Consider the following 27,736-nt stretch of genomic DNA (forward strand, 5'->3'; position numbering starts at 1 on the left):
AGTTTATAAAAAACCATACCCTCCAAACTTTGAAAGTCAAGAAAAAAAAGCTAAAAGCTTTTTTCATAACCTTTTAATTTTATCCTCTTGCTTGCGGGCATGCTGTTTAAGTAAAACGTTTTCATCATGCAAACGCAAAAATCTGTCTTCCAGTTCCTCACGACTGACACGTGACACTGCCGGGCGAGACTTCATTGTCCGTGTTGAAGTTTCTGCAAAAATGCCAAGGTAATTAATTGTGGAATTACTTAAAATAATTTCTAAAGATGAAAACTCTTGATTTTAATATAATCTCTGATGCCTTCATCTTAGATGTTTTTCTTTGTGACCTACAATTAAGATTGCTTTAGAAAATGCTACAGCATTTTTCACATCAATGATTTGAGGTGAGAATAAAAGTCTTTGCTATTAATACTTTACATGCAGTATTAGGAATGAGCAACAATAGTATCCCTGCAAAAATGTATTCGAGTAGTCATTCTGTAAGAATATAAGATGGAACTCTGATTATCAATAAAGACTTTCCACTTTATATGCTGAATGTTGTGAAAACTAAATTAAAAGTCAGAAAAGTCAGAGTATCTGAAACTTTTTTCTTTTTTACAAAGGCAAAAGTGAGACTAATTCTGTAAACACATGATTAAGACATTTTTCTGAGCTATAGTGTTAGGTTATAGAAAATAAACTAAAAATTTTAAGACAAAACAAAAAAAACCCCTAAAATTTAAAAATTGTAATTTAAAAGCTTCACAAATCATTTCCCTATATGCTAATTTACATACTTTTAAAGAAGAACCTTTATATCCTTTAGCATGTGTAGATATCTTTTTACAGACACTTAAATTTTCCATAACATTGTGAAGTAGGTCAATTTTCAACAATTCTCCAATAGAAATGAAGGACAAACTGATAGAGATTAAAGTCCTATGATGGGTTAATGAGGACAAGAATTGAACTTGCAGATTATCAAAACCCAATAAAATAGCTTTGCACACTTAAAATTTATTTGTATTTGAATACCTCATACTCCCTCAAAGATTTAGAGCAAAGCTTATATATACTTTTTACTCTTAACAGTAAAATCTTTATAGCCCAATTTATCTTTTCCAATAAATAATATATTGACCACCTTTCTGAAGTATTTCAAGGTGGCCACTCATACCGTTCTAATTAAAGGTGTACAAAGATTCCCTAGTGGAATATATTTTAAATATTCCTTCTCAATAGCAAATGTAGTGGCATGGGAGTATGGCTGACACATTGTACAAACATAAACATAGCTCTATACTCTAAATTGTTCTTTAAAGTAGTGCTTTTCTCTCTCAATTTGAAAGTGCTTTTTAGCCCTACAGCAACCATTAAGTGATAAAAAGATAAAGAAAACCTTTAATGTACATTAATTTGATAAAAGTCACTATCACTTGCATAAATAAGATATTTTGAGGTATTCTACTTAAAAGGCAAAAATTTTTAAATATGGCATTTCCTTCCATATAAAATTTAACCATAAAGAAATGTTTTAATGGTGAATGTGATTTAAACCAGGCTATTCAGTTTGGAGGCTTGATATTCTCTATGTAGTTTCTACTGACGTGTGGAATTTTAAAAAGATGATTTATAACAATTCTTTATCAGAACAGAGGGGGATTTTACATTTTCTATGAGCTGTTGATAATTGATGCATGCAGTAAAATACCATATGTGTTCTAAACTCTCCATCTTTTTGTTTAGTCCAATCAAGAGCTATATAGTTACTTAAATGGTTTGGTTTGTATGAATATCAGAAATACTTTAAATTAAAAGTAGAGAAGTCACTGATCAAAGTTCATAACTGTAATAAATAACAGCTGGTCATACCTTGTAACCCTCCCATTGCAAAGAGGTTTAGACCTATATCTTTCACAGGCAGGTCTCCTGCAGTCTCATCAGTTGGACCAGACATGGCCTATCTGTGAAAAAAAGCAAATTCAGATAAACTCTTTCCAAGTTATTACATTAACTATGCAATGGAATGAACCAAGTAAAATGAATAAGGAACTAGAACTTTAATGGACATCTTATTGTCCACATGTGCTGCCTGAAGAAGATGAAAGCCTCTATTCTAAAAGTAATACCACATTCAATCTTGGAGATGGTGTTCCTGTCAACAGTATATTTCCCATAGTTTGCTTAGGAAATGAAGTAAGATTATCATTTAAGAAATACCCCCTCTCCATCCCTTCCCCCTCCTCAACTCCTAAAGAAAGTGGGTATCTCAGAAAAAACTTAGGTCACGAACTTGATTCAAATAGTTGTTCTACCGTGTTTCCCTGAAAATAAGCCCTAGCAGGATTCCTAAGCATTTGTACAATATAAACCCTTCCCCCAAAATAAGACCTAGTGATGGGCGTGGCTAAGCAGTGTATCTGCACAACTCATGCATTTCATCCTGGAGCCGTAAAGAAGACGAGCAGCCCTTTTCATCTGCCCTATGAGTTCTATTGCTCGACATGAGAGATTGGGGCCAATAGTTCTAAAGGAAATAGAGTCGCAAGAAATTCAGGATGGAATTCGGGGTTTGGAGAGTTATGATGATGTTCCAGAAGATGACTTAACCATATTTGGATAAATGTAGATTATTGTACCATATTTAAAAAAGATAACACATCCCCTGAAAACAAGCCCTAGGGTGTCTTCTTGAGGAAAAATAAATATAAGACCCTGTCTTATTTTTGGGGAAACATGGTATCCTTTACCAGTTGGTCAAGTCACCTAACCTCTCTGAGTTTCAGTTCCTTAATTTAAAAAATGGAGAAAATAATATCTATCTCACAGAGTTATTCTAAGGTAAGAGAGATGGTAAATTAAAAGAACTTAGCACACATGCTTGGAATGTCCATATTAATGTTAATGTTCTGAATATTAATGTTCTGCTTGATGCACAAATGAGTGGGTAGTTCCAAGTTTTGTGAAAAAGGTTTCATAAATTCACCAACTGGGTATGTTTTTGTTGTACACTGCCTTCTTTAACGCGCAGGTTCGAGGGTTCAACTACTTCAACACATAGGCTGTCCAGGTAATTCTGGTATTTTTACAGTTTCTATTCTTTACAGAGATACACCATGGTAACTTTATTTTGTACATGGATGTGAACGATCCCTACGATGTCCTACATGAAAAAAATTTTTTACATTTTCATTTCAATCTACCTAGAAAGCCAAATGCAATTTGTCAATGCATATACTCTAAGGCAGAAAAATCCTTAAGCTCTAGGATGTTGGTCACAGACTGGGAAGACCAAGACCAAGCTTATTTACCTTGTTCACCACTGTATTCTTGGAGGCTGGCACAGAGTTTGGCACATTCACTGAGTAAGCATTTACCAAATAGTTGTTCAGTGGAGTCAATGGGGCTTCAGGGTCTGTGAACCCAGAGATGGTTTACAAACTTTTGCACGCTCATTCGTATATACAATATATTTTGGGGAGAAGGTTCATAACTTTAAATATAGCACACACAAGGTAGAGAACCACTGGGTTTTGCTGTGACAGAAACAGCTAACAGACAAATGCCTGGGAGATCATCTACTTCTTTTAGAAATACTGCTACAGAAAGGTCAATTTTAAGACTCCAATTCAACACAGGCCACATGTGAAAATGATTACTTTTCCACGATAGTTAAGGTTGCTTTTATAATAACAGTAATGATGATGACAGTGGTATTAACATTTATTGAATGCTTACTATGTGCCAAGTACTGTTCTAAGTGCTCTGTTTAGATGAGTGAATTAAATGTCCCAAAATATCCTTATGAGGTTGTTACTCAAATGACACCTGCTTTACAAAAGAGGAAGCCATGACACAGATTTGGTAACTAGCCTGAGGTCACACATTTAGTTGTCTCTTGATTTATTTGGCTGTCTCAGTTGGGAAGGGAGCGGGGTGCTTCAGGCATCTAGTGGGTAGAGGCCAAGGATGCTAAACCTCCTACAGTGCATAGGACCTACAACAATGAATTGCTGGCCCCAAATGTTAACAGTGTGGAAGTTGAGAAACCCTGCACAGTGCTGCAATACCTCTTTAATACCATCTCATGCTGTCTCTCCTTGCTCACTATGCTTCACCTACACTGTTCCTAAGCTTCCTAAGCTTCCTCAATTTCACCATACCCTTGTCTTGCTCAAGGCCTTTGCGTTAGATGGCTCCTCATTCTTTGGAACTCAGCTCAAATATCATTTCCTCAGGGAGGTTTTCCTTGATCATCCTATGTTACTCTTCCTGCCAGTATCTTCACTGTTTCTTTCTTTTATAGCAATTGCCTCTATCTGAAATTATGACATAAAATTATTGTTTGTCTCCACATAAACATCTAGAGATGGGTATTGGTCTTCTTCACAGCTGGTCAAGAATAGTGACTGGCACATGGTGGGTACCAACATTAACACTTATTGAATGAATAAATGAGGCACTGAGAGTAAAGTGGCAAGCGAAGTCTCCACCTTTATGGAGCTAACAGATTACAGAAGTAATCAGACAATAAGCAAACAAGTAATTAAGCGAACAGGCCACCCAGGAGACTTAGGGTCTACCAACCAACTCCTCATCCAGGGCAAAAGAGCGAACTGTGAACTTGTGACCTTCTACTTGAAGGATTTGGATAGGGACGGCAATTAGCAGCACCAAATCTCATTAGCTAAGGTTCAAGGTTGGGACATAAAATTTCAAATTGGTCCTGGACGTGGGGTAAAAAGGCGGGCTGTGATTCAGGCCTGAGGGATGTGCCAGTGTCTCGGGCTGGGCTGCTTTTTCACGCGAGCAGAACTCGGAAGCCTTATGCAGGCCGCAGAGTAGACCCTAGGACGCTGGCCCTGGCCCGTGATGAGGGGGATGGTCCGCCATCCTCCCCCCACCCCTCATCCTCCCCCAGAGTACTTACCGAGACACTCTCTCTCCGCGACCCGCAGCCGTTGCTATAGCGCCGACGGCGTGTTGGGAGGCTGTCTGAGAGGAGCACGGGAAAAACATGGCGGGTCCCCTTGCCTCCTGGGAAATGTAGTTCTCTTTGGTCCTCAGCCTGTCGGCTTTCTGCGTAGCGGACTACGCTGGCCCAGCTGTCGGACCTGGGAAATTCTTCTCCTCGAAACCCCGAAGCGCTCGCGGGCGTCGCCGCGGTGCATTCTGGGAGCGGTAGTTCTCTGGGCTGCAGAGGAGAATGGCTCCGGGCGGGAACAGGACGCTGAGAGAACTACATGCAGGAGGCGGGGTCCAGGACGAGGGACTACGCGGCTCGCGGTGGCGAAGGCGGCTTTAGTGGCAGCATGAAGCGCACCCCGACTGCCGAGGAACGAGAGCGGGAAGCTAAGGTATGTCCGACTCCAGGGGGCCTGGGGTTCTTCGTGAGCTGGGAGCTAGGGGCAAGGAACCGGAAGGGCATGGTTTCATGGCGAGTAGACGCATGGTATTAAGCCAAGAGATGACAAGGCCTTGTCAGCAAGGGACCTGGAGACGTGGGGCGAGGGGTATGTTATAAATTCGTGCTGCTCAGGGTGCAAGCCGACTCCTGTTGGATTGGCTCAAAAGTGAGAATCAAGACAACCATTTCCTTGTCTTGCTTCTGCACTTATTCCTTGCTTAAATTTGTAGCCACCCTCGTGCCTCAGTTTACCGGACTCTCAGATGACTGTGATCACACCAGCTTTCTATTCAATAATGGTCTCTGAGGACTGAGATCGGCTTAGATGAAATATCTGTGCGGTCAGATGTGTTTATTTGGCACAGCTGTCTCAGTGGCCTGCTGATACAGTCTATGTATTTCAGGATGGTGGATATGAATCTTCACATTGTTATTTAGGCTCTACCTTTGGTGTTCATGTTCTGGTAGTTGCCATTACATGGGATGACAATAATAATGGCAATGACAAATTTTTGGGGTTTTGTTTTTTAGCATTTATTGTGTGTCAGGTTCATAATATTTATATTATTATTGTAGCAGATTGCAAGATAGATATTTTACAGATGGAGTATCAACAGTTTGTCTCACAGATGAAGAATTGTTTTCCTTTGCTTCATTTGGAAATTCAGGTCCTATTGATTTGTCTAAATATATTGGGAATCTCTTGGACCAAGCTACTATTATTTTTTTTAATGGACGGTTGTAGTAGCCTCCTTATTGGGCTATACTCACTCCACAATCTAACTTAACTCCATTGCCACCTTCTCTCCCTTCCCCCAACAACCAGTCTCTTTTCCACACTGTAGAGTATAATCCTAAGCATGTACCTAATTATGTCCCTTTCTTCCCGCCTTACTCTGCCAACCACCTGTTAAAAATCTTCCATGGCTTTCTGTTGTCTTAGGGTAAAGACAAAACTTCACATGGCCTAAAAGATCCTGCATGTGCTCAGATCCCTTTCCATACAAACGCACTGGGCATAACACTCTGCTTTCTGCCTGCCTATCAACTGCTTGGGCCTTCTTAAAAGTCCCTCTTTCCTGTATTTTAGTTAGTCATAGGGCCTTTGCACATGCTCCATGATAGGCAGATATTGGCATTGAGGATCAGTGTTAAATAATATATACACAGTTCTTGCTTTTGTAGAAAGTGAGTCTGTCTTAAAGCAATATACCTAAGGATTTAAAACATAAAATCTGCTCTGTAATGACCTGCGTTATAGCAGCATTTCACAAGGGACCTGAAGTTTCCATGCTTGAATCAGCATGTGTGGGTAATATACTATAAAGATGGCACAAAGAGGGAGAACTTTCGGCATTATTCTACAAGAAACAATTAAGCACCCATTGGCATTGTGCATGATGCCTTTCTCACCTTTCAGGTTTATTTTAAAGTAATTCATTTATTCTATGATGATTTATTGAGCATATATCCCAATGTAATATATTGGGATTATAACTTTGGCTAAGATAGAATCCCTTCTCCAAAGGAGTTCTTATTCTATTGAAACCAGAGCCTTTGCCTATGAGGTAGTTATTAATGTCACCTATATTTTAGAGATGTGATAACAGGCTTGTAGAAGTTACGACTTGTCCAAGGCCACTTGGTTGCTAGGTGGAACTAGCACTCAGAGCTAGGTCTTCTGACTCCAATTTCAAGGCTTTTTCCCATTTTATGCTTGTGAAACCTATTGAGTTAATAGAGCAAGTTGTTGTCTTCCTGTTTACTTTTAAGGATTTCTTCACTCTTTATTTAAAATTTGTTTAGTTATGAAATGTTATTGATTAGAACAAAGTATAGGCAGTTGTTTTACATCTTAAATATCAAATGTCCAATTACTTATGAATTATTTTCTTTTTCTAATCAACTTTATTGACATATAATTTATATACAGTGATTTACAACCATTTATAGTGTAGAATTTGATGAGTTTTGACAGATGTAGATACCTGCAAAATCACAACAATTGGCATAGAGAACATTTCTGTTCCTTCTAAAAGTTTCTTTTTGTTCATTCATAGTCAGTCTCTCCCTCTACCTTGGCCCCCAATTAGCCACTGAGGTGTTTTCTCTATAGATGATTCTGTATTTTCTAGAATTTCATGTAAATGGAAGCATACAGTAAATATTCTTGGGTCTTTTTTGATTTAGCATAATTTTTGTGATTTATCCATGTTGTTGCAGATTATCAATAGTTTGTTCCTTTTTATTACTGAATAGTAGTCCACTGTGTGGATATATCACATCTTGTTTATCCATTCACTTGTTCCTGGACATTAGAATTGTTTCTGGTTTTGAGCTATTGTGAAAAAAGCTTCTATGACCATTCATGTATAAGTCTTTCTGTTTTCATTTCTATTTGGTAATACCCAGGAATGGAATTGCTAGTTATATGGGAGTTCTTTGTTTCACTTTACAATAAACTGTCAAACAATTTTTCGGAGTGATTTTACCATTTACAAATTACCACAAGCTTGGTGGCTTAAAATAACAGAAATTTATCCTCTCAGGGTTCTGGAGAGCAGATGTCTGAAGTCAAGGTGCAGACAGGGCCACACTTCTTTTGAAGGCCCTAGGGGCGAATCCTTCCTTGTCTTTTCCAGCTGCTTGGGGCTCTTGGTGTTCCTTGACTTGTGGCAGCATAACTTCAATCTCTACTTCCATCTTCACATGGCCTTCCTTTCTATGTTTCCGTGTCTCCAGTATATTTCTCCTTTTTCTTATAAGGATGTCAGTTATCAGATTTGGGTCTACCTTAAATCCAGGATCCTTTTATCTTGAGATTCTCAAGATCTTCATCTTACATCTGCAAGGAGCCTTTTTCCAAATAAGGTCACATTCATAGGTACCAGAGTTTTGGACTTCTACATATCCTTTTGGGGAACAATATTCAATCCCACTACACCCTATTACATTCCCACCAGATGTGGGAATGTAAAATGAGAGTTCTACTTCATATTCTTGTCAACACTTGGTATTGTCAGTATTTTATTTTATTTTATTTTTGAGACAGAGTCTCACTGTGTTGCCCGGGATAGAGTGAGTACCGTGGCATCAGCCTAGCTCACAGTAACCTCAAACTCCTGGGCTCAAGCAATCCTACTGCCTCAGCCTCCCAAGTAGCTGGGACTACAGGCATGTGTCACCATGCCCGGCTAATTTTTTTCTCTATATATGTTAGTTGGCCAATTAATTTGTTTATATTTATAGTAGAGATGGGGTCTCGCTCTTGCTCAGGCTGATTTCGAACTCCTGACCTCGAGCAATCCTCCCGCCTCGGCCTCCCAGAGTGCTAGGATTACAGGCGTGAGCCACCGCGCCAGGCCTGTCAGTATTTTAAATATTAGCCATTCTGGTGGGTGTGTAGTGGTATCTCATTGTGATTTTAATTTGCATTTCAGTGATGACTAATGAGGTTGTCTATTTCTTTTTGTAAGCTTTATTGAGGTTTAGCTCACATACCATACATAAAATTCACCTGTTTTAAGTGTATAATTCAGTAGTTGGTAGTATATTTACAAAGTTTTATAACCATCATGACGATCTTATTTTAGGACATTTCCATCATCCCCCAAAGAAACCTTGTGTTCATTTGCAATTATTTCCCAATTATACCCCCATCCCTAGGCAACCACTAATCTATTCTTCGTTCTCTAGATTTGCCTTTTCTGGACATTTTCATATAAGTGGAATCATGCAGTGTGCAGTCTTTTACATTTGGCTTCTTTTACCCAGCATAGTGTTTTTGAGGTTCATTCATGTTGTAGCATGTATCAGTACTTTGTTCCTTTTTATTACATGGTAGATAGTATTCCAGTGTCTGTATATATAATATTTTGTTTATCTGTTCACCAGTTGATGGACATTTGTTTCAGTTTTTTGGCTGTTAAGAAAAATGAACATTTGGATACTAGTTTTTGTATGGATGTATATTTTCATTCTTCTTGGGTAGATACCTAGGAGTGGAATTGCTGATAATATGTTAAATCTATGTTTGACGTTTTAAGAAACTGCCAAACTATTTTCCAATGTGGCTGCACCGTTTTATATTCCAACTAGCAATTTTGAGAGTTACAATTTTGTCGCATCCTTGTTACTGTCTGTCTTTTTAATTGTAGCCATCCTAGTAGGTGTGAAGTGGTATCTCATTGTGGTGTTGATTTGCCTGTCTCTGATGGGTTATGTTTAGCATCTACTCATGTGCTTATTGGAGATATATATATATATATATATATATATATATATCTTCATTTGTGAAGTGTCTGTTCAAAATCTTTTTTTTTTGTTGGATTGTTTGTGTTCTTCTTATTGTTTTGTGAGTTCTTTTTATTTTCTAGATATATGTCCTTTGTCAACTATATGTGTTGCAGATATCTCTCATTCTTTCGGTTTACTTAGGGGTTTTTAGTAAAGGTCCAATTTATCAATATTTATTTTTATGATTCATGCTTTCTGTGTCAAGTTTATGAAATCTTTATCTCAAAGTCACAAAGATCTCTTAGTTTTTTGTTTTGTTTTGTTTTTGTGATAGAGTCTCACTCTGTCACCTGGGCTAGAGTGCTGTGGCATCAGCCTAGCTCACAGCAACCTCAAACTCTTGGGTTCAAACGATTCTCTTGCCTCTGCCTCCCAGGTAGTTGGGACTATAGGAGTGGGCCACCACACCTGACTAATTTTTCTATTTTTAGGAGAGATGAGGTCTCGCTCTTGCTCAGGCTGGTCTCGAACTCCTGAGCTCAAGCCATCCTCTCTCCTCAGCCTCCCATAGTGTTAGAATTACAGGCATGAGACATCGAGCCTGGTCCACTTGTTTGTTTTTTAAATTAAACATTATCAACCCCATCATGGATAATTACTTTTGGTTTTCCTTTTCTCTTTGAAATAACTTAGATTATATTTTCTTCCTGTGATTGCTTATGTGATAGACTTTTATACAGTTTCCAAGTTTGGAGGGTGATTAAAAAGGTTGAACTAAATATGTAGCTTTGTGCAATAAATTAATGTATATAAATTTGCATTAAAGTATAAGAGAGTACCACACCATATTCATGCATTTTTAAAGTGAATATTTCTCATAAGTCCTATAGTGGAATAGTTCAGATTACTATTTGATGGCTTGAGTTAGAACCATGGCCTGTGCCATTTCCTTGCTATTGGGATGGGGTGGGTGGTTCATATCCCGTTCCTCAGTTTCTCCAGCCAGAAAATGGAGTCAAGAATAGCTGCTTCTGTGGGTTTCTTTGAGGACCCAATTTAATAAATTTTGTCCACTATGCTGGGGGCAGAGTAGGTATGGCCTTGATTGAGTTAGGTTGCCTGAGGGCCCTGTGCATTTTTTCCAGATGATGTAATTTATTGTTTTGAAATGATTTAAAACTTACAGAAGAGTTTCAAGAGTAGAACCTAGAGTTCTCATAGACCTATTGTCTGGACTCACAAGTTAACATCTTGCTGGGTTTGCTTTATTGCTTTCTCTATCTCTCTCTATATATATCTATATCTATATGGATATATATCTATATACACACACACATACACACATATGAACCATTTTTTTTTTTTTTTTTTGAGACAGAGTCTCTGTTGCTTGGGCTAGAGTGCCATGGCATCAGCCTAGCTCACAGCAACCTCAAACTCCTGGGTTCAAGTGATCCTCCTCCCTCACTCAGCCTCCCGAGTAGCATGTGCCACCATGCCAGGCTAATGTTTTTTTCTATATATTTTAGTTGGCCAATTAATTTGTTTCTATTTTTAGTAGAGACAGGGGTCTTGCTCTTGCACAGGCTGGTTTCCAACTCCTGACCTTGAGTGATCCTCCCGCCTCGGCCTCTCAGAGAGCTAGGATTACAGGCGTGAGCCACCTTGCCCGGCCTTGAACCATTTTCTAAAATGAACTGTTACAGAGTAAGTTGGAGACATCAATCCTCTTTGCCCCTAAATAGTTCAGCATGTACTTCCTAAGAACATGGACATTCCCTTACGTATAAACACAATTGTCAATTTCAGAAGAAGTTAACTTTGATATAATACTATTATTTAGTCCGAAGTTCATATTCAAATTTTGCTAATGTTCCTAATAATATCTTTTATAGCATCTTTTTTCCTGGTCCAGGTTCCAATTCAGGATCACACGTAACCTTTAGTTGTTATATCTCTTTGATTTCTTCTCATTTAATCTGATCCCCTTTAATGCCCTTTAAATTTGTTCCTCATCCTTTCTTTGTCTTTCAAGACACTGATGCTTGTGATGAGTTCAGGCTATTTGTTTTGTAGAATAGCCTCCTATTCTTTTTCTTTTTAGACTGGGTCTTGATCCTTGCTGAAGCCGGAGTGCAGTGGCACAGCCATAGCTCACTGTAGCTTCAAACTCCTGGGCTCAAGCACTTTTCCTGCCTCAGCCCTCTAAGTAGCTAGGACTACAGGCTCTTACCACTGCACCGGGCTAGTTTTTTTATTTTTTGTAGAAACAAGGTCTTGCTATGTTGCCCTGGCTGGCCTCAAACTCCTGTGCTCAAGTGATCTTTCTGCCCTTTGGAGGAAAGATGGGGCCACTAGAGATCACAAATTTATAACCCACATATTTATCCTGGTTGGCCCAAACAGACTGTGTTTGGATGTTTCATAATTATTTTATAATATTTAAAAATTGAGGAATTTTACATAAAAATCTGGATATCTGGCTCTTTTGAAAAACAGGAGTATCTGGCAACACTGGGCATCTATTTTCCTAACTAGAGCTGATTAGTGGCTGCTCCTTTAGGGTGGGAAAGGTGCTTTCCATTTTGCCATAGTTCAGTTTTGCCCATTAGTCACAGTATCATGGTGTAGGTTTGAGGGCTACAGAAGCAGACTCTTAGAATTGAATTCTGCTCCATTGCTTGCTTGAAGAAGCAACTTCACTTCTCTGAGCCTCAGTTTCTTCAACTATAAAATTGGGGTGGTATTTATGGTTGTGGTAGGGATTAAATGAAAAAATATATATATTACCTTGAACATTCCTGGCACACTGTAAAAATAAATGTTATGATCACCATCATCTCATCATCATCATCATCATAATCATCATCATCATCACCACCACTACCTCCACTACCACCAATCGGATCCCAGTAGATATTCAGGACATTTATTCTGTAAACTTATGTTGAGCATCTGCGCAAGCATGTTTTCTGAACTGGGGTTCCATTAACTTCTCTCCTGTGCATTCAGAATGGCATTAGTTGTGTGCCACCCTTCAGAAAATCGAAAAACTAGTCACTGAAACCACTGTGCTCTGTGGTTCAGATGAGAAACCTGGTTCAGTGCTGTGTAGTGTACTCAGCACCTGGGTAAAGGTGGCAGATATGGTCCTATGGAACTGGCTGTGTGTCCATGGAAGGTAGATAAGCAAGTACCAACACTAAAGTGGTAAGTTTATCATGGAAGCTGGACACGGTAGCAAGAAAGATCTAACAGGAGGTCATGAAATTCCTCCCTTAGGAAGATCTGCATAAAGGTATAGTAGCCTTATGAGACGCCTAAGACTCCTTAAGAGGTATTTTAGAAATATTAAAACTTTATTCCATTAGTCATGGAATAAAAAGGTATGGATGTTGAATTTCAAGTTAGCTTCAAAGATTCTTATGCTGGCTTAGGTTAGGTTAGATCATCTTTTTTTTTTTTTTTTTTTTTTTTTTTTTGAGACAGAATCTCACTCTGTTGCCCGGGCTAGAGTGCCGTGGCATCAGCCTAGCTCACAGCAACCTCAAACTCCTGGGCTCAAGTGATCCTCCTGTCTCAGCCTCCCAAGTAGCGGGGACTACAGGCATGCGCCACAATGCCCTGCTAATTTTTTCTATATATTTTTAGTTGGCCAATGAATTTTTTTCTATTTTTCGTAGAGATGGGGTCTTGCTCTTGTTCAGGCTGGTTTCAAACTCCTGACCTTGAGTGATCCTCCTGCCTCAGCCTCCCAGAGCGCTAGGATTACAGGCGTGAGCCACGGCGCCCAGCCTAGATCATCTTCATTTAAAATATTAAAACTATAAATAGTTTATGTTGATTGATTCAGTGATATATTTAATAGGAACATTCCATAATTTTAAGTAATGTACATTTTTATCAGTGAAGGAAAATATCCAGAGTATATAAACTACCTGCTTTAAAAGACATCACTTAAAAAATCTTCTGCTTTTGGTGATAGTAATCCTAATATCATTTAACAAGATAAACTTTAAGTGATAAGATTTATTGAGTTATGAAAGTAAAAACTGAATAAAATAAAGTTTGTTATTTATTAAATATGTATGTGCCCACTGGGTGTTTATTTTGTTTTGTTTTATTTTTTGCAGTTTGGCATTTTAGGGCAGTCCCAAGAAGGTTCTGGATTATGTCACCAGTTTATCTAAACTGGAAACTAAATATAGGAAATCTTTGGTGGTAGGCCAATGACTGGAGGACTTAAAAAATTAAAACCTCACCTGACAGACTCTACTTTGCATTTTTCTTTCTTCCCAAAATGCATTTTTATTTTTTGCTTAAACTTTCCTCCAGTGTATGGGGCAACCTTTAATCACTGTTTTGTAGGTTTGATTGCCTTTTGTAAATATTAATAGAAAGGTTAATGTATTTGATCATAGTTTCCAAACCACTTTAAATAATGTATGTACCTTCCTTGAAAATGAACTAGGTAAACCACTGAGTAACAGTGAGTTCTTGTTACTTTCTGTCATTTCCAGGTCTATTTCTTAACACTCATAGTGTTGGTTTTGAAAACTAAATTAGCCATTCAAAAAAAAGTCTTAGACACTTTGAGCAAACTATAGCTTCCTTGAAGACAGTGTTTGTGTCTAATTCATCCTTATCTCTGCAACGTACCTGGCAGAATGTCTTCCACATGGGAGACATTTATAAGTACCAGTATCTGCTGAAGAAAGAGTGAATGGTTGAGAGCCTCCAGCACCTGATATATGATACATGTGACCCTTAATAGTTATGATACTGGCTCCCTGCCTGTTGATTAGATTTATTTATTTATTTTTGAGACAGAGTCTCACTCTGTTGCCCAGGTTAGAGTGAGTGCCGTGGCGTCAGTCTAGCTCACAGCAACCTCAAACTCCTGGGCTCAAGCAATTTTTCTGCTTCAGACTCCCAAGTAGCTGGGACTACAGGCATGCACCACCATGCCTGGATAATTTTTTCTATATATATTAGTTGGCCAATTAATTTCTTTCTATTTATAGTAGAGATGGGGTCTCACTCTTACTCAGGCTGGTTTCGAACTCCTGACCTCGAGCAATCCACCTGCCTCAGCCTCCCAGAGTGCTGGGATTACAGGCGTGAGCCACTGCGCCTGTCCTGATTAGATTTATTGTGGCTGAGTTTAGCAATACAGGTTTTGGCATTTAGATTATATGCTACAAAAAAAGTAGAAACCATGTTTTTTTTAGTTTTGTCATTCATCGTTTTATCCCTAGCACTTATGATTTTGCCAGTCACTTAGTAGATATTCCATACTTGTCAAGTGAATGAATTTCCAAGAGCATCATTACTTGTTATCCGTTAGTAGGCTTTCTGATAGTGAGAGATGGAACGGGAATCTGAAAGAAATAATAGAAAATGCTTAGGTACTTTATGACTTTAAATTACTTAACATACCATAGGTATGGGCATTAATTTTGAGAAACAGAACTCTTCTGTTCAATATATGCTGTAGCAACTGTCAGCAATTGTTTTCTAAGTTTAAAATGCTAGTTTACTCTCAGGGTTTAGAGCATTTTGTTGTTGTTAGTTTAGTATGGTAGATTTCTTGATAAAGTTATATTTAAAGTGTGACTTTCTAACTTACAGGAGAAAAGAACTTTATAGTTAAGATGCTATTTTTGGAACTTTAAAGAAAAGGTACATTTTAGAGTAGGTGAATTTGGAATTCTGCTAAGCTTGTTCATTTAATCTTCTGTTATAAACTATTTAAAATTATTTTATAAAATTGTCTTACTGGCTTACAAATTTATTCTATAAAATTGTTTCACAGTGTAAGCCAGAAGGAATCTTGGGGCTATTGGGTTGGGTCAGAATATGTTAAGAGGAAGATTTGTATTGATAACGACTTGTTAATATTTGTCCTAAGCCAGCATGTGTTTCAAAGCTAAACCTTGATTAGGTGCTGTAGGCTTCCATTTTAAAAAAATTTTATTTTATTATGGTAAGAGCACTTAAATGAGATCTGCCCCCCCCCCTTTTACACATTTTTAAGTGTATAATTCAGTATTGTTAACTTTAGGCACAATATTGTATAGCAGAGCTCTCGCACATATTCATCTTGAATAACTGAAACTTTATGTCCCTTGATTAGCCCTTTCCCATTTTCCCCTCCCCATCAATCCCTGGTAATCACCATTCTAACTCTTAGTCTGTGAATTCAACTATTAGGCTTACATTGTTGTTTGTGCTACATCTGCCCTGTTGCTATGCTGATCACTTATTTGGTCTGTAGTTTTGGAAATGACCTGCTTGCAAAGTGACCATGCCTTCCCTAATGTTTAAGAGCTGCCATGTGGATAAGGGACAGTTGAGACTTTTACAACTGGTAGTAGAAACCAAGTAGAAAACTCAGTTTGAGGAACCAAATTACATTGCAGCTGGTCTGAGGAAGAGATTTGTTCCCAGAGCATGAGTTTTTTTCATAACTGTTTGTGATCAGAAAATTCTGAGCTCTGATTTCTGCATTAGCCCTAAGTTTGCCCTTTGGCACCTTCATTTAGTGACTGGATCACTCAAGGCTGAGGCTCAAGGGTGAGCATTTCTCTAATAATAATATAAAATGGGCTGATGTTGCAACCTTAACTCATTCTGCAGAATTGGGCATGATTAAAGTCTCAAGGCTGCATTAATATGGATTTTCTATTTCTATATACAGCAGTCCATTATCTCACTGTTTTTCAGTTTGCCATTTTTTGAAAACAAAGATGGAAAATTCTGCTGCTGATTGTTTTTTTCTGTCAGCAAGAATGTTCTGCTTTCTTTTTTTTTTTTTTTTTTTTGCTTGAGACTGTGAGAATAGCACAGGGCAAATGAATGCAAACGTTACGGTTTATGTGGACTCCAGCCTGTTGTCATGTCAATCTTGTTATTTAGGTAAATAGTGTGCAATTTTTTGTGGAATCAGCAGCCAATATGCTGTGAGCAATTTTTGTTTTAGTCACATTATTGGCTGGTAACACTATTAATGAGACAAAAATTGGGAAATAGTAGTCATTGTTCTCATAAAACATGATCCTTGTATTGGAACCACAGCCAGGCAGAGGAGTTGCATATGCAGACTGAAAGGGAGGAAAGGATGAGTAGCCAGTGTTCCCAGCTTTTAAAATCATCAGACCCCTGCTGCTTAAATTGCCCCAGCTGTTAATGCTGGAACCATTACAGTAATGGACTCAGCAAATGAAGGAGAACGAAGACACCGCACACTTTATTACCAGAGGGGCAATTTTCTCTTCATCTGTAATAGCAGCGGTGCTTCATATTGATCAGACCATCAAGATACTAATCCTCTGTAAAATTACTTGTTATAACTGAAAATGTGTTAATCCAAATCAGTCTGTGTCCTGACTGTCTACTTACTATTGAATACAGACTATTAGATGCTTTATATTTCATGATTTAAAAGCTTTGCCCTGAAAATGGTTGGCGTTTCCCTTGCTCGCAACACTGAGTGCTTAATCTTAGCAATAGCCCAGGGTTGTCTTTTTGTTTTAAACAGAACATCACCCACTTAATTAAGGAGTGAGTGTCTGTCTTGCTGTCTGAGTTATGCTGGTGTTTTATGTTCCTCTGGATTTATTAAGCATCTTGTTTTACATTCAGTCTGTGGTTTGTGCTGTAAATAAAAATAGGCCCATCTTGCACATATTAGAAATTTGCAGGTAGCAAATGTCAATAAGTACCAGGGATATAAGGTCCTTTGATTTATATTTCAGGCACCAGGTTGTGCTTTGTCGATTGAACCCATAGGCAGGATGCATCCTGGTGTCTTCTGTGTAGCAGATGTGTTTTTGCATTGTTGTCTGAGAAAGTTTATGGTTATTTCTGCATCCTTGGTTCAGTAGATTGCTTTTTAGACAATGAGGCATATCCACTCCGCCCCGCCTTGTGTTTTGTGAGAAATGACTACAGCTAAACATTATTATATTATAGGAAGACCTGTTAAAAACCAATTTCTGTCTTCCTTAATATTTAGAATTTTAGGAACTTCATAAAATTTCAATTTTTAAAAATTATAGTCTCTTTCCACATATCTTATATGTTTGTTTGTATATGGATTCAGATGCCCTTTTGGCAATATTTTTATTTATTATAATATATTCTCATTGCTCAAAGCTTTTATGTGGCATTCTCTGTAGAGTTCACTCAGAAATACTTAATTAGGAGTCTTTGCGTACGAGGACTTATGTAAGGGGTGGAGGACTCTCAGGATGAGGAAGGTATAATCTTTGCCTTTGAGGACCTCAGTTTAGTAGAAAGATAGGCAAGTAAACAAATAATTACAATAATGTGGTATAGTAAATGCTAAATTCCACCGTGAATGTAGTTCTTGGCAGTGCCAGTTAAGGGTGCATTAGTTAAAATCAGCCTCATTACTTTTTCTTGCTGTGTTACCTAAAGTAAATAATTTTTCTCATTCAACAATGCTGTCTCTACATTTACTTTTCTTTGATAATATTCAGAAAGTCTTATAATTTCATTCAGTTAGGCACTATGTATTACTTTTTATAAAATACTTGGGTTACTATTGCAAATGAGATATTTGAAAATTAGGTTTTTTTGTTTTTTTTTTTTTTTAGACAGAGTCTCACTTTGTTGTCCAGGCTAGAGTGAGTGCCATGGCGTCAGCCTAGCTCACAGCAACCTCAAACTCCTGGGCTCAAGCGATCCTCCTGCCTCAGCCTCCCGAGTAGCTGGGACTACAGGCATGCGCCACCATGCCCAGCTAATTTTTTATATATATATCAGTTGGCCAATTAATTTCTTTCTATTTATAGTAGAGACGGGGTCTCGCTCTTGCTCAGGCTGGTTTCGAACTCCTGACCTTGAGCAATCCGCCCGCCTCGGCCTCCCAAGAGCTAGGATTACAGGCGTGAGCCACAGCGCCCGGCCTGAAAATTAGGTTTTTTAACTGATACATAAGAGAGCTTTTTATATGTGTGCTATTTTTGTAATTGGCCACAGTACAGAACCTATCATTATCATTTTAATAAATTTTGGATGATTTTCTTGGGTTTTCTAAGTGTAGACCAGATAGATAATCTGATTGACTGCAAATATAATTTGTTCTTTCCCTTTTTAATAGTTATACTCACCTCTCTTTTTTTTCTTGTGTTATTACATTGTCTAGAACCTCTAAATGATAGTGGTTATAGCAGATAGCCATGACTTTAAAATCATACTTCGGGATTCTAGCATTAAGTATAGTGATAATTGTTGGCAGTTATCTTTGATTCTTAGTTTACTTTATTTTTCAGGGACTGAGGTTGAATTTTTATTGAATGTTTTGGGATATTTATTTAGATGGTAATGTCTTTACTTCTACTGATAAGAATATAATCTGTTAATAGACTCTCTAATAATGGTTCCTTGGGATAAATCCTACTTGGTTACATTATATTGGTCTCTTAACATATTGCTGAACTTAACTTTTTAGTATTTCAATTAGGAAAGATGGGTCTGTAGCAGTGATTCTTATGGAAATTTTAGGGTGTTATGGAGGGTGGGGCCAAGGGGTGACGTATATGATACGTCAGATGGGGCACATACTGGTCATTATTATTTCTCAGAAAGAGAGACTTATAAATTTATTGGCATGGCATTGAACACAAATTTTGTCTGGTTTACTATCATAGAACTGTATATAGTTTTATAATGGAAAAAATGTCCTATTTACTTTTTATATCATTTTAAATTATAATTTTCTGTATTTGTGTCTTGTCTTTAAAGATTGATTTTATTTGCTAGTAGTCTATTATTTTGAAAACAATTTTCTACATTTATTTTTATTTTGTTCTTTTTCCTGCTTTGATTGAGCTTCTTTTGCTAACTTCTTGAGATGAATACTTAGTTTATTTTCATTCTTTTTTATTTACTATGACAAGCATTTCAAAATCTTAAAATAATTTTCTCTTTTGTGTTCCTTTAGCAATTTTTGGATGTTTTCATAGCATTCATCACCCAGTATTGTAGTGATTTTGTTTTTAGTCTCTTGTTCTTTCATTAATTATACAGACTATATTTTATTTATTTTGTACTTCAGTGTCCGCAGAGTCTTGAACACAATAGGCCCTAAAGTAATGTTTGTTGAGTGAATACCATGATTATCCAACCCTCTTACCCCACCATCCCCTTACTCCACACAGGTAATAAGTAGCCTTCTGTAGAAGGAGTACTTCACTAGTAGTTAGGGGTCTAAATATCTAATCTCACATATATCAGTTACTAGGCATTACCTTGTATGAGTCCCTCAATCTCTGTGATGTTTCATCTGTAAAATGGAGTTAATTTTTTATTTCTTATTTTTTTGAGACAGGGTCTTACTCTGTTTGTTACCCAGGCTGGAGTGCAGTGGCATCATTATAGTTCACTGCAGCTTCAAACTACTGGGCTCAAGTGATCCTCTCGCCTCAGCCTCCTGAGTAGCTTGGACTTCAGGTGCATGCCACTGGGCCCAGCTAATTTTTAAATTTTTTGTAGAGACAAGGTCTTGTTTTGCTGCCCAGGCTAGTCTTGAACTCCCAGCTTCAAGCGATCCTACCACCTTGGCCTTCTAAAGTGCTAGGATTACAGATGTGAGCCACTGCGCTAGGCTGAATAGGGTTGATTGTTAACTTTTCTCTGTGCTTCATCTGAGATGTTGTCAGAAAGATAATAAATGTAAAAGAACGATGAACGCTAACAATGTTATAGAGATATAAATATGATTTAAAATAGAGGGCTTTTAGTATTCTTGTCTTATCCATTGCTCCACCCCCCAACCTCCATGTAGAAATCATCATGTTCTTTGGAGCAAAAACTTAAAAAAAAAATATATATATATACACACACACACACACACACACACACATATATACATATATATTAAGTCTTGGGTCCTCTAAAATATCTAGCACAGAACTTTACTGACAGATATATAGCAAGTATTTGTTAATTGGATGTTTTCTGAGACCCACTTTTCAAAGTGATCCTTAAGTAGCATAAGACCTAGGACCCTGCTATGTTGCTGTTCCCAGTTTACTAGGGGTGACCTAGATAGCTACATCAGCACACAGTGAGATGTGTAGCTTGTGGGCATAAACCTTTTGGTGCAATCTTATTTTCTCTGTAGAGGACATTATGTGTTCTTCCCAAAGTACAGGCCAATAAACTAGTGTAATTGATATAAATTGATAAAAAATTATAAAATTGAAAATCCTTTTTCATTTTTGTAGGTGTTAGAGCAACTATATTTTATTTTACTCTTAATTGCAGGAAAAATAAATATATGATTATTCCTCCCATTTCACTGACAATTACATTACATTTTCATTATTTCTTTTGCACTGAGACTTATTTTAATTTTTAATTTATTTTGTTTCTTGCTATGAAGGGGTGATGTTGTATCAAGTAAGTCTCCTTATCTCAGAGTTCTCGTGTTCTTTGGGGAACAGAATGTCATTTTCTAAGTCAGCCTTAGGTTAACAGATTGTTTTAAAAATGCTAAACACCATCCAAATGCAGAGTGATAGTATAATATCACTGGGTAAATATTTTCTGGGTAAATATTATTCTTTTTTAGAATATTTTTCATTGAAGGATTTCACATAACCACTGAGATTTCAGCATTGCGACTTCAGATAGAGCAAGTGAGTGTGAAGTACCCCTCCCACATTCCCCCCACCTCCTTTTTTTTAAATCCATTCATTGCAGCAGGAAAAGTAAGTATAACTTTTTGGAAACAAACATGTGCTTTTGAGGATTCCTAGGAGATTTCATATCTCAGATAATTGGTGATAAATTCAACTTGGTTGTTTTTAAGCGCAAATCATGGTTATTTATAAAAAAGGTTTTCATCTGAGAAATTAAAACCAACTTGATGATATTGTATTAGATCCACCAATCCCTGAGGACTTTTCTCTTAAGTCCCTTTTCTTTCATGAAAATTTTGAAGATTATTTGCTTCATCTTTTTCCTTACTGACCTTATTTCCTATGTCAAAATGTATGGTACCAATAATAAGAGTGTGTATGGTACACTTGTTGGTGTATGGTACCATATGTTTTGATATTTGGTCATATTAAATTTGACATTTTATTATTGCTTTTACCTATTAGTATTTTATGTATAGTAATTATTTTTTCTCTAGGGATATTATAATATCCCTCTGGCCAACAGCTGTTATAAATGTATTTTTTTGTGTCTAGCAAGGTGCTAAATATGTAGTGGGCTATCTTAGCATTTCTTGTCAAATGGAAGTACATATAGACTGGAAGTTGAGGGTTTTGTTTTTGTTTTTTTTACTTTACAGAACACTTATTTACCCATAACTCTTAATTTGCTTTCCATCAACAATAAAAAACATTTTGTTTAGAAAACGTTTTGTGTAAAACCATATGGAAGAATAGACCATTAAGGAAACTGTATCTGTAGCCATACATAGGAAAATCTTAGATTTTGGTGGCCCTTTACCCATCACTGTGGTTTTTAAATGAGTTATGTCTGAACCACCTATGTGTCCCGATTCATTTTGCCATTTCATCTACTGCTCTTCCTCCTGTTTTTATTTAAGACTATAAAGTTACTTTAGTGTAACTGCTGCTGTCACCTTTGCCCTTAGCTAATCAAATAGTTTACCTTGAGGGAAGCATTTATCTCCCACTTTCATTATTATTATTTTTGTAGCTGTAAAGATATATATTTTATGTCTGCAGAAGGCTGTAACAGTGAAACGAGGTATTGATCTGCTGTATTTAGCAATTTCTTTCCACCTTGCCATCAATAGCATGTCAGCATCTGTCTGTACCATGGTTGACCTCACAAATAGCTCTTTATGCTCCCATTGGATTCAAATGATATAGTATGCTGAAAACTAAATCAATGAATGATTATAAAGTTTTTAGTATTATTTCATGACCCGGAGGCAACTGGTACTCCTTGCCTTGACAGTTCAGCGTACAATGAATATGGTAAAATGAGTGTGTCTGGCCTTTGTTTGGCTGAAAGGAAGAAAGAAAGGTACCTGCTTGGGTTAGCTTATACTTCTAGACTAATGATCTCAAAGCACTTAGGCACTTCAGTGAAGCAAACATCTTGCCTTCCAGAATCAGATAAAGAGAAGAGCAATACCCCTATTTAGCTTTATTTCCTGCCACCCCACAAGTATGTAGCCAATGTTTCTAAAATTACTGGGCTATAATCATATGAGTTTTGTCTTCAATTTACAAAAGACAGACAACCACAACAAATAGATGCTTTGTCACTCTGTCAATGAGGACCTAACAAAAAGGGCACATGGTAAGAGGAGAGGAAATAACCTTGGTCTAGGTCTAATGGGACTGTTGGCTGCTCTTGGAATAAATACTAGGATGCCATTGTTGAGGTTGCATTTTCCACTCCTCATTGCATTTGTGAGATTTCCTGCTCACCTCCACTGATCACCTCTACTGTTCACTGGGAACCCTGAGAGAGCAGGAGTTACCGATTTGCCTGCTTTTGAATGTTGCTGAATCCAGCAACATCTTTTGACTCTTGCTGAATCATATATTCAGATGAAAGAACCTTTTAGACATTAAAATTGGCATTTGGGATATGTGGAAAGGTGGGAAGGGATGATGCGTGGTGAATAGAGATGGTGGAGCACAGCATCTGTCATCCTGATCTTTTGAGGATATGAATCAAATATATTTCTTTCTAAGAAATGCCATTCTGATGTGTTCCTTTGTCCATCAGCCCAATAGAAAGTTTGACAAGAAGTATTGGGGAATTCATTTATTGATTAATTCCCCAGACATTTATTGAACAAATAATGTCTGAATAAAGGGGTATCTTAGCATTGTTCCTTATAGATGATGGGTTATGTCTTCTCCCCAGGCTCACTTAAGGAAGGGTGGGTAATAGTGATCAGGGCTTAAGGAGTAACTCTAATGCTGCAGCTGGTGTGGACCAACACCTTTATATAAGGTTCATTTTCAAGTACAAACCACTAAAGGCTGTCTCTGATGAGGGCCACTTAGGGCTTTATGTGTGGTTAGGAATCCTATTATTGATGAAAAGGGTATAGAAAGACCTGTCCAACTTAATTCTTGAGCCTAGCCAGTCACTTTTAGTGACAATCATAGGGTTTCTAAATGAGATGAGACATTTCTTTTTACTCAGTTAAGATAAAGAAGATATCTCTTTGTAGGTTATTTGTTAATGCACATACATCTGAGTGGGATCATGTAATTCTACTACGTAAAAAAGCAATAAGAGCCCAAATTTAGAATTGTGTAAAGATGAATTTGTGTCATATGCTGGACTTTGAGTCATTTGTGGACTATAATTTTATAAACAGACTCCAAAAAATTATAACATGTCGATGAACTACTATATACTTAAAATTAAATTATTTTCATTAAAGAAAATTCTGTATGTATACAATTATAGTTTTAGTTCTCATAGTATGATATGTTACAATGAAATAAATCCTTTTAAGATTAATTTCTTTTATAGACATTCATGAACTTTCCTAGAAAACTGATATGTAGGTTATTCTGTGCCATTTTGAATTATATACTTTATTAGAAACTTTGTAAAGAAGAATAAATTTTGCATTTTCTTTCCTTTTTTTAGCATCTGAGAATGTGTATGTGTCTGAGGCTACCTATGTGTCCAAAAGCAGAGCATGCTTAAAACCATGGCTGAAGAGTTATGCTTAACGGTATACTTTGCATGCATTTGTGATTTGAAATAGGAAAAAAAGTCAAATTTGAGACAGCTTGAATGGCATGCTGTCAGTTTGGAGCTTCATGAATTGGCAATGGTCTCATTTAGGACCTTCAGATGTGTCTCTGCCTGGACAGAATGAGAACATTTTGCATGTTCTGGAAGAGACAGCCACTCCTTGCTGCTTCACAATAGGCAGTGGTGCATGACAGTTGCCCTTCATTGCTGGCTTCTTGGAGCTTAACCTCTGACCCTCCACTTAGTCGCTGAGCAGCAGTTGGAGCAGGTTGGAGATGTTGGTGAATGACGGGCATTGGCCTGCAACGTGCTTGTCATTATTTGACTGTCAAAAGGAGCCTGCCATTGGTTTCCATCAAGGTTTGAAACCTCTGTGCAGCAGTCCATATTACTTAACTTCCAAGGCTGTCAACAGGATGATCAAATGTGCATAAAAAAATCACAGTGCTGAATATATCTTCAATCAGGAGATAGAAGTTTTCCCCTCTTCTTTTCTTTTCTTTCTCGCTCTCTCTCTCTCTCTTTTTTCTTTTGGTTAAATATATTCAGATGACTTTCACAGGGCCAAGAGGTTGAATCTGTTGCCACGGCGAGAAAAGTGAACTGTTGTCTCAAGTGGTCCAAGTTTCAAAGAGCACAATTTAAATCTGAGCAGCTCTGCTGGTTAAATTCTCTGACTTGTCTGGCATATTTTATCAGCTTTCAACTGTTGGTTTAAGGAACTAGACACTAGCCCAGTGGCACCTGGGGTTAGCTCATAAGATGAAACATTTACTTTGGTCTTTATGTAATGTTACAAAGGGCTGGAGAGGTCAGTTTACGTAATTGTGAAGCAGGAATCGAAATTTAAAACAAATAACAAGGGGAGGTTATTGGATATATAATTATTATCTCATTTAAGACTTTTTCTCATGGTAAAGTTCAAACACAGGAATTTTAATCGACTGTGATTAAGTCTTAGAAACTTAAAAGGTCAGTCTTATGCAATACATTTTTTAGATATAGAAAAATATGACAGTGAAATCCATCTTTTCTTGTAAATTTGAAACTCTGGTTTGAAAAGCGTCCTGAAGTGGAGGAGGATGAGGAAAAGCCTAACAATAATCTTCAAGTATATGAATAGTTCTGGTAACTAAACTTGTTTTGCTTCTGGCATTGTGCTAGTAGTAGATGGCATGGGAGTCACGAGACCTGAGTTTTAGTTTTGCTCTACCATTTTCTAGCTGTGTCACCATGAGTAAGTCACTTATACCTTCAGTCTCAGTTCTTCATATGGAAAAATATGAAGATATGGAAAAATAGGGATACTAATGTGGTGAGGATGAAAGGAGATACTGTTTGTAAAGTAGTTGCCTTTGTGAAGTACTATAGGCCCTCAGTATGCATTCCCTAATCTCCTCTTTGTCCTTTTCTTTAATAATCAGTGTTAGCAGGAGAAATTTATTAGGTAGTCATAGACTATGAAAAAATATCCCAGAACTTAGCACTGTCAATTTTTGTGTTTCAACTCTTTTTTTTCTTCCATATTACTGATTTTAGCTAATGACATCACATTTTAGTTAAGCATTCAAAGCCCAAATCTGAGTAACCTTTTTTCTTTCCCTCCCTTCCATTCATTTAGTCATTCATTCATTCACTCCACAATTATGTTTTGAGCTCCAGCTATGAGCAATGCCCTGGTCTAAGTTCTGATGTACAGCAATGAACCAGACAGGCGGCGCCTGCTTGAGGGAGTGGAGCTCACATTCTGGAGGGAGAGACAGAAAGTAAATAAGTATGCAAATAAATATTGACTTTTTGGTAGTTCTAAATACTATGAAGAAAAAGTAGGGTATGAGGATAAAGAGTTATTTGGGGGTGGCCATGGGTATCATGGCTCACACCTATAATTGCAGCACTTTGGAAGGCCAATGTGAGAGGATTGTTTGAGGCCAGGAGTTTGAGGTCACAGTGAGCTATGATTGCACCACTGCACTCCAGCCTGGGCAACAGAATGAGACCCCTTCTCTTAAAAAAAAAAAAAAAAAGAAGTATTTGGTTGGTCATGGAAGAGCTGTCAGTGGAGAATTCTTTTCTTGCAGAGACCTGATTAAATGAGGGAGAAAGCCCTGGGTAGATGGGGGAAGAGTTTTCCAGCTAAAAGCTGGCCAGGCTTCTGTCTCCTGCTCCTTATCCAGTGGGTCACCCAGTTCTGGTCTTTGTCCTAATGTCTTTCCTTCTTTCATCTCTTGAACAGCAGGCCACTCCTGTGATCAGGCCCTTCTTATTTCCCTACGCTCTCAGCCTGTGGTTTCCCTTCCATCATGTCCTTCCTTGCCATCCACTGTTTACAATTTCTCAGAGATTTGCCACTGGCTACGTGTACAAATTCTGACACCTGGGCTTGCCATATGAGGTTCCTGTTGTCTCATTTGGTGTCAGCTGCTAACCCCTCACCCCCATAACTTTACACTCTTGCTGTAGGAAAGCGGTGCCCCTGTGAACACATGCCTCTGTGCTCTTACACATATGTTTCTCTCTCTGGACTGTTCTCCCTTCTCATTGGCACCTAGAAAATGGTATTTCTTTCAACAATTTCCTCAATTGCCACCTTTTCTTAGGCTTCTCTGATTTTGCCATCCTCAGTGTTGTGTACCCTTCCTTAGCTTTTATCTCCCTGTATCTGTTTGTCCGTTTACTTGTCTAGTCCCTGAGCACCTTGTAGACAAGAACTGTACTTTTATTCATCTCTTGTATTTTCAACATCTGACATAGTGTCTAGCACAAAACAGGCACTCAATGAGCTCTTACCTGTTATGGCATAATCTTCAGACATATTTAGGGACAGATGGATCATGGACTTTAAATATAATCAGATTGGACAATATGCCTTTTGAAGAGTTCTTTAGTCAAAATATTCCATTATTGTTAGTGAGACTTCTTCCCTGAAGCCTAGATTAAATAACCAACATCTTATTAAAAGGAAAGGAGGGTAAAGCATGAAAACATTGGAAAATAGAAATATTATAGTAACTCCCCAATGATTACCATAACACTGGGATATAGCGTCAGTAAGTTAGCACTAGATAAACTTTTAGGTTGCCTTTTTTATAATTCATCATGTGGCGTGTCCTTTGCCAAGGAGGACCCCGTACTGATTTTAGTATTCCAATTCAGTAAGTAAATTTGATAATTTATGTATCCATCCATTTATCTTTATATTTTCATATTATAGTATATAGAGTTGTCATGATGTTTTGCATTTTTCATTATATTAGAAGCATTTCAATGCCAAACCACAATAGACCATTTGGATATAATAATTTATTTAAACAGCTGCCTGTTGTTGACCATTTAGCTTGTTTCATTAATTTTGTTAGCATA

General features: G+C 37.5%; 2 protein-coding genes across 3 annotated transcripts in view; one reads left to right on the forward strand and one right to left on the reverse strand.

Moving 5' to 3' along the window:
- RPGRIP1L (RPGRIP1 like) overlaps positions 1 to 5,002 on the reverse strand; it is a 110,876-nt gene extending 105,874 nt beyond the window's left edge. The window contains exons 1-3 of the mRNA XM_075995646.1: positions 4,916 to 5,002; positions 1,858 to 1,949; positions 71 to 212 (exon numbers count right to left, since the gene is read on the reverse strand). Coding sequence (XP_075851761.1) covers positions 71 to 212; positions 1,858 to 1,942 — 227 coding nt within the window. The 5' untranslated portion in view covers positions 1,943 to 1,949; positions 4,916 to 5,002. The remainder of the gene's footprint in view (positions 1 to 70; positions 213 to 1,857; positions 1,950 to 4,915) is intronic.
- Positions 5,003 to 5,186: 184 nt separating this feature from the next.
- FTO (FTO alpha-ketoglutarate dependent dioxygenase) overlaps positions 5,187 to 27,736 on the forward strand; it is a 365,665-nt gene continuing 343,115 nt past the window's right edge. For both annotated transcript variants that reach the window (XM_012772616.2, XM_075995647.1), the window contains exon 1: positions 5,187 to 5,342. In XM_012772616.2, the coding sequence (XP_012628070.1) occupies positions 5,229 to 5,342 (114 nt within the window). In that variant the 5' untranslated portion in view covers positions 5,187 to 5,228. The remainder of the gene's footprint in view (positions 5,343 to 27,736) is intronic.

This window comes from Microcebus murinus, chromosome 20 (assembly GCF_040939455.1).
Source record: "Microcebus murinus isolate Inina chromosome 20, M.murinus_Inina_mat1.0, whole genome shotgun sequence".
Lineage (NCBI taxonomy): Eukaryota > Metazoa > Chordata > Mammalia > Primates > Cheirogaleidae > Microcebus > Microcebus murinus.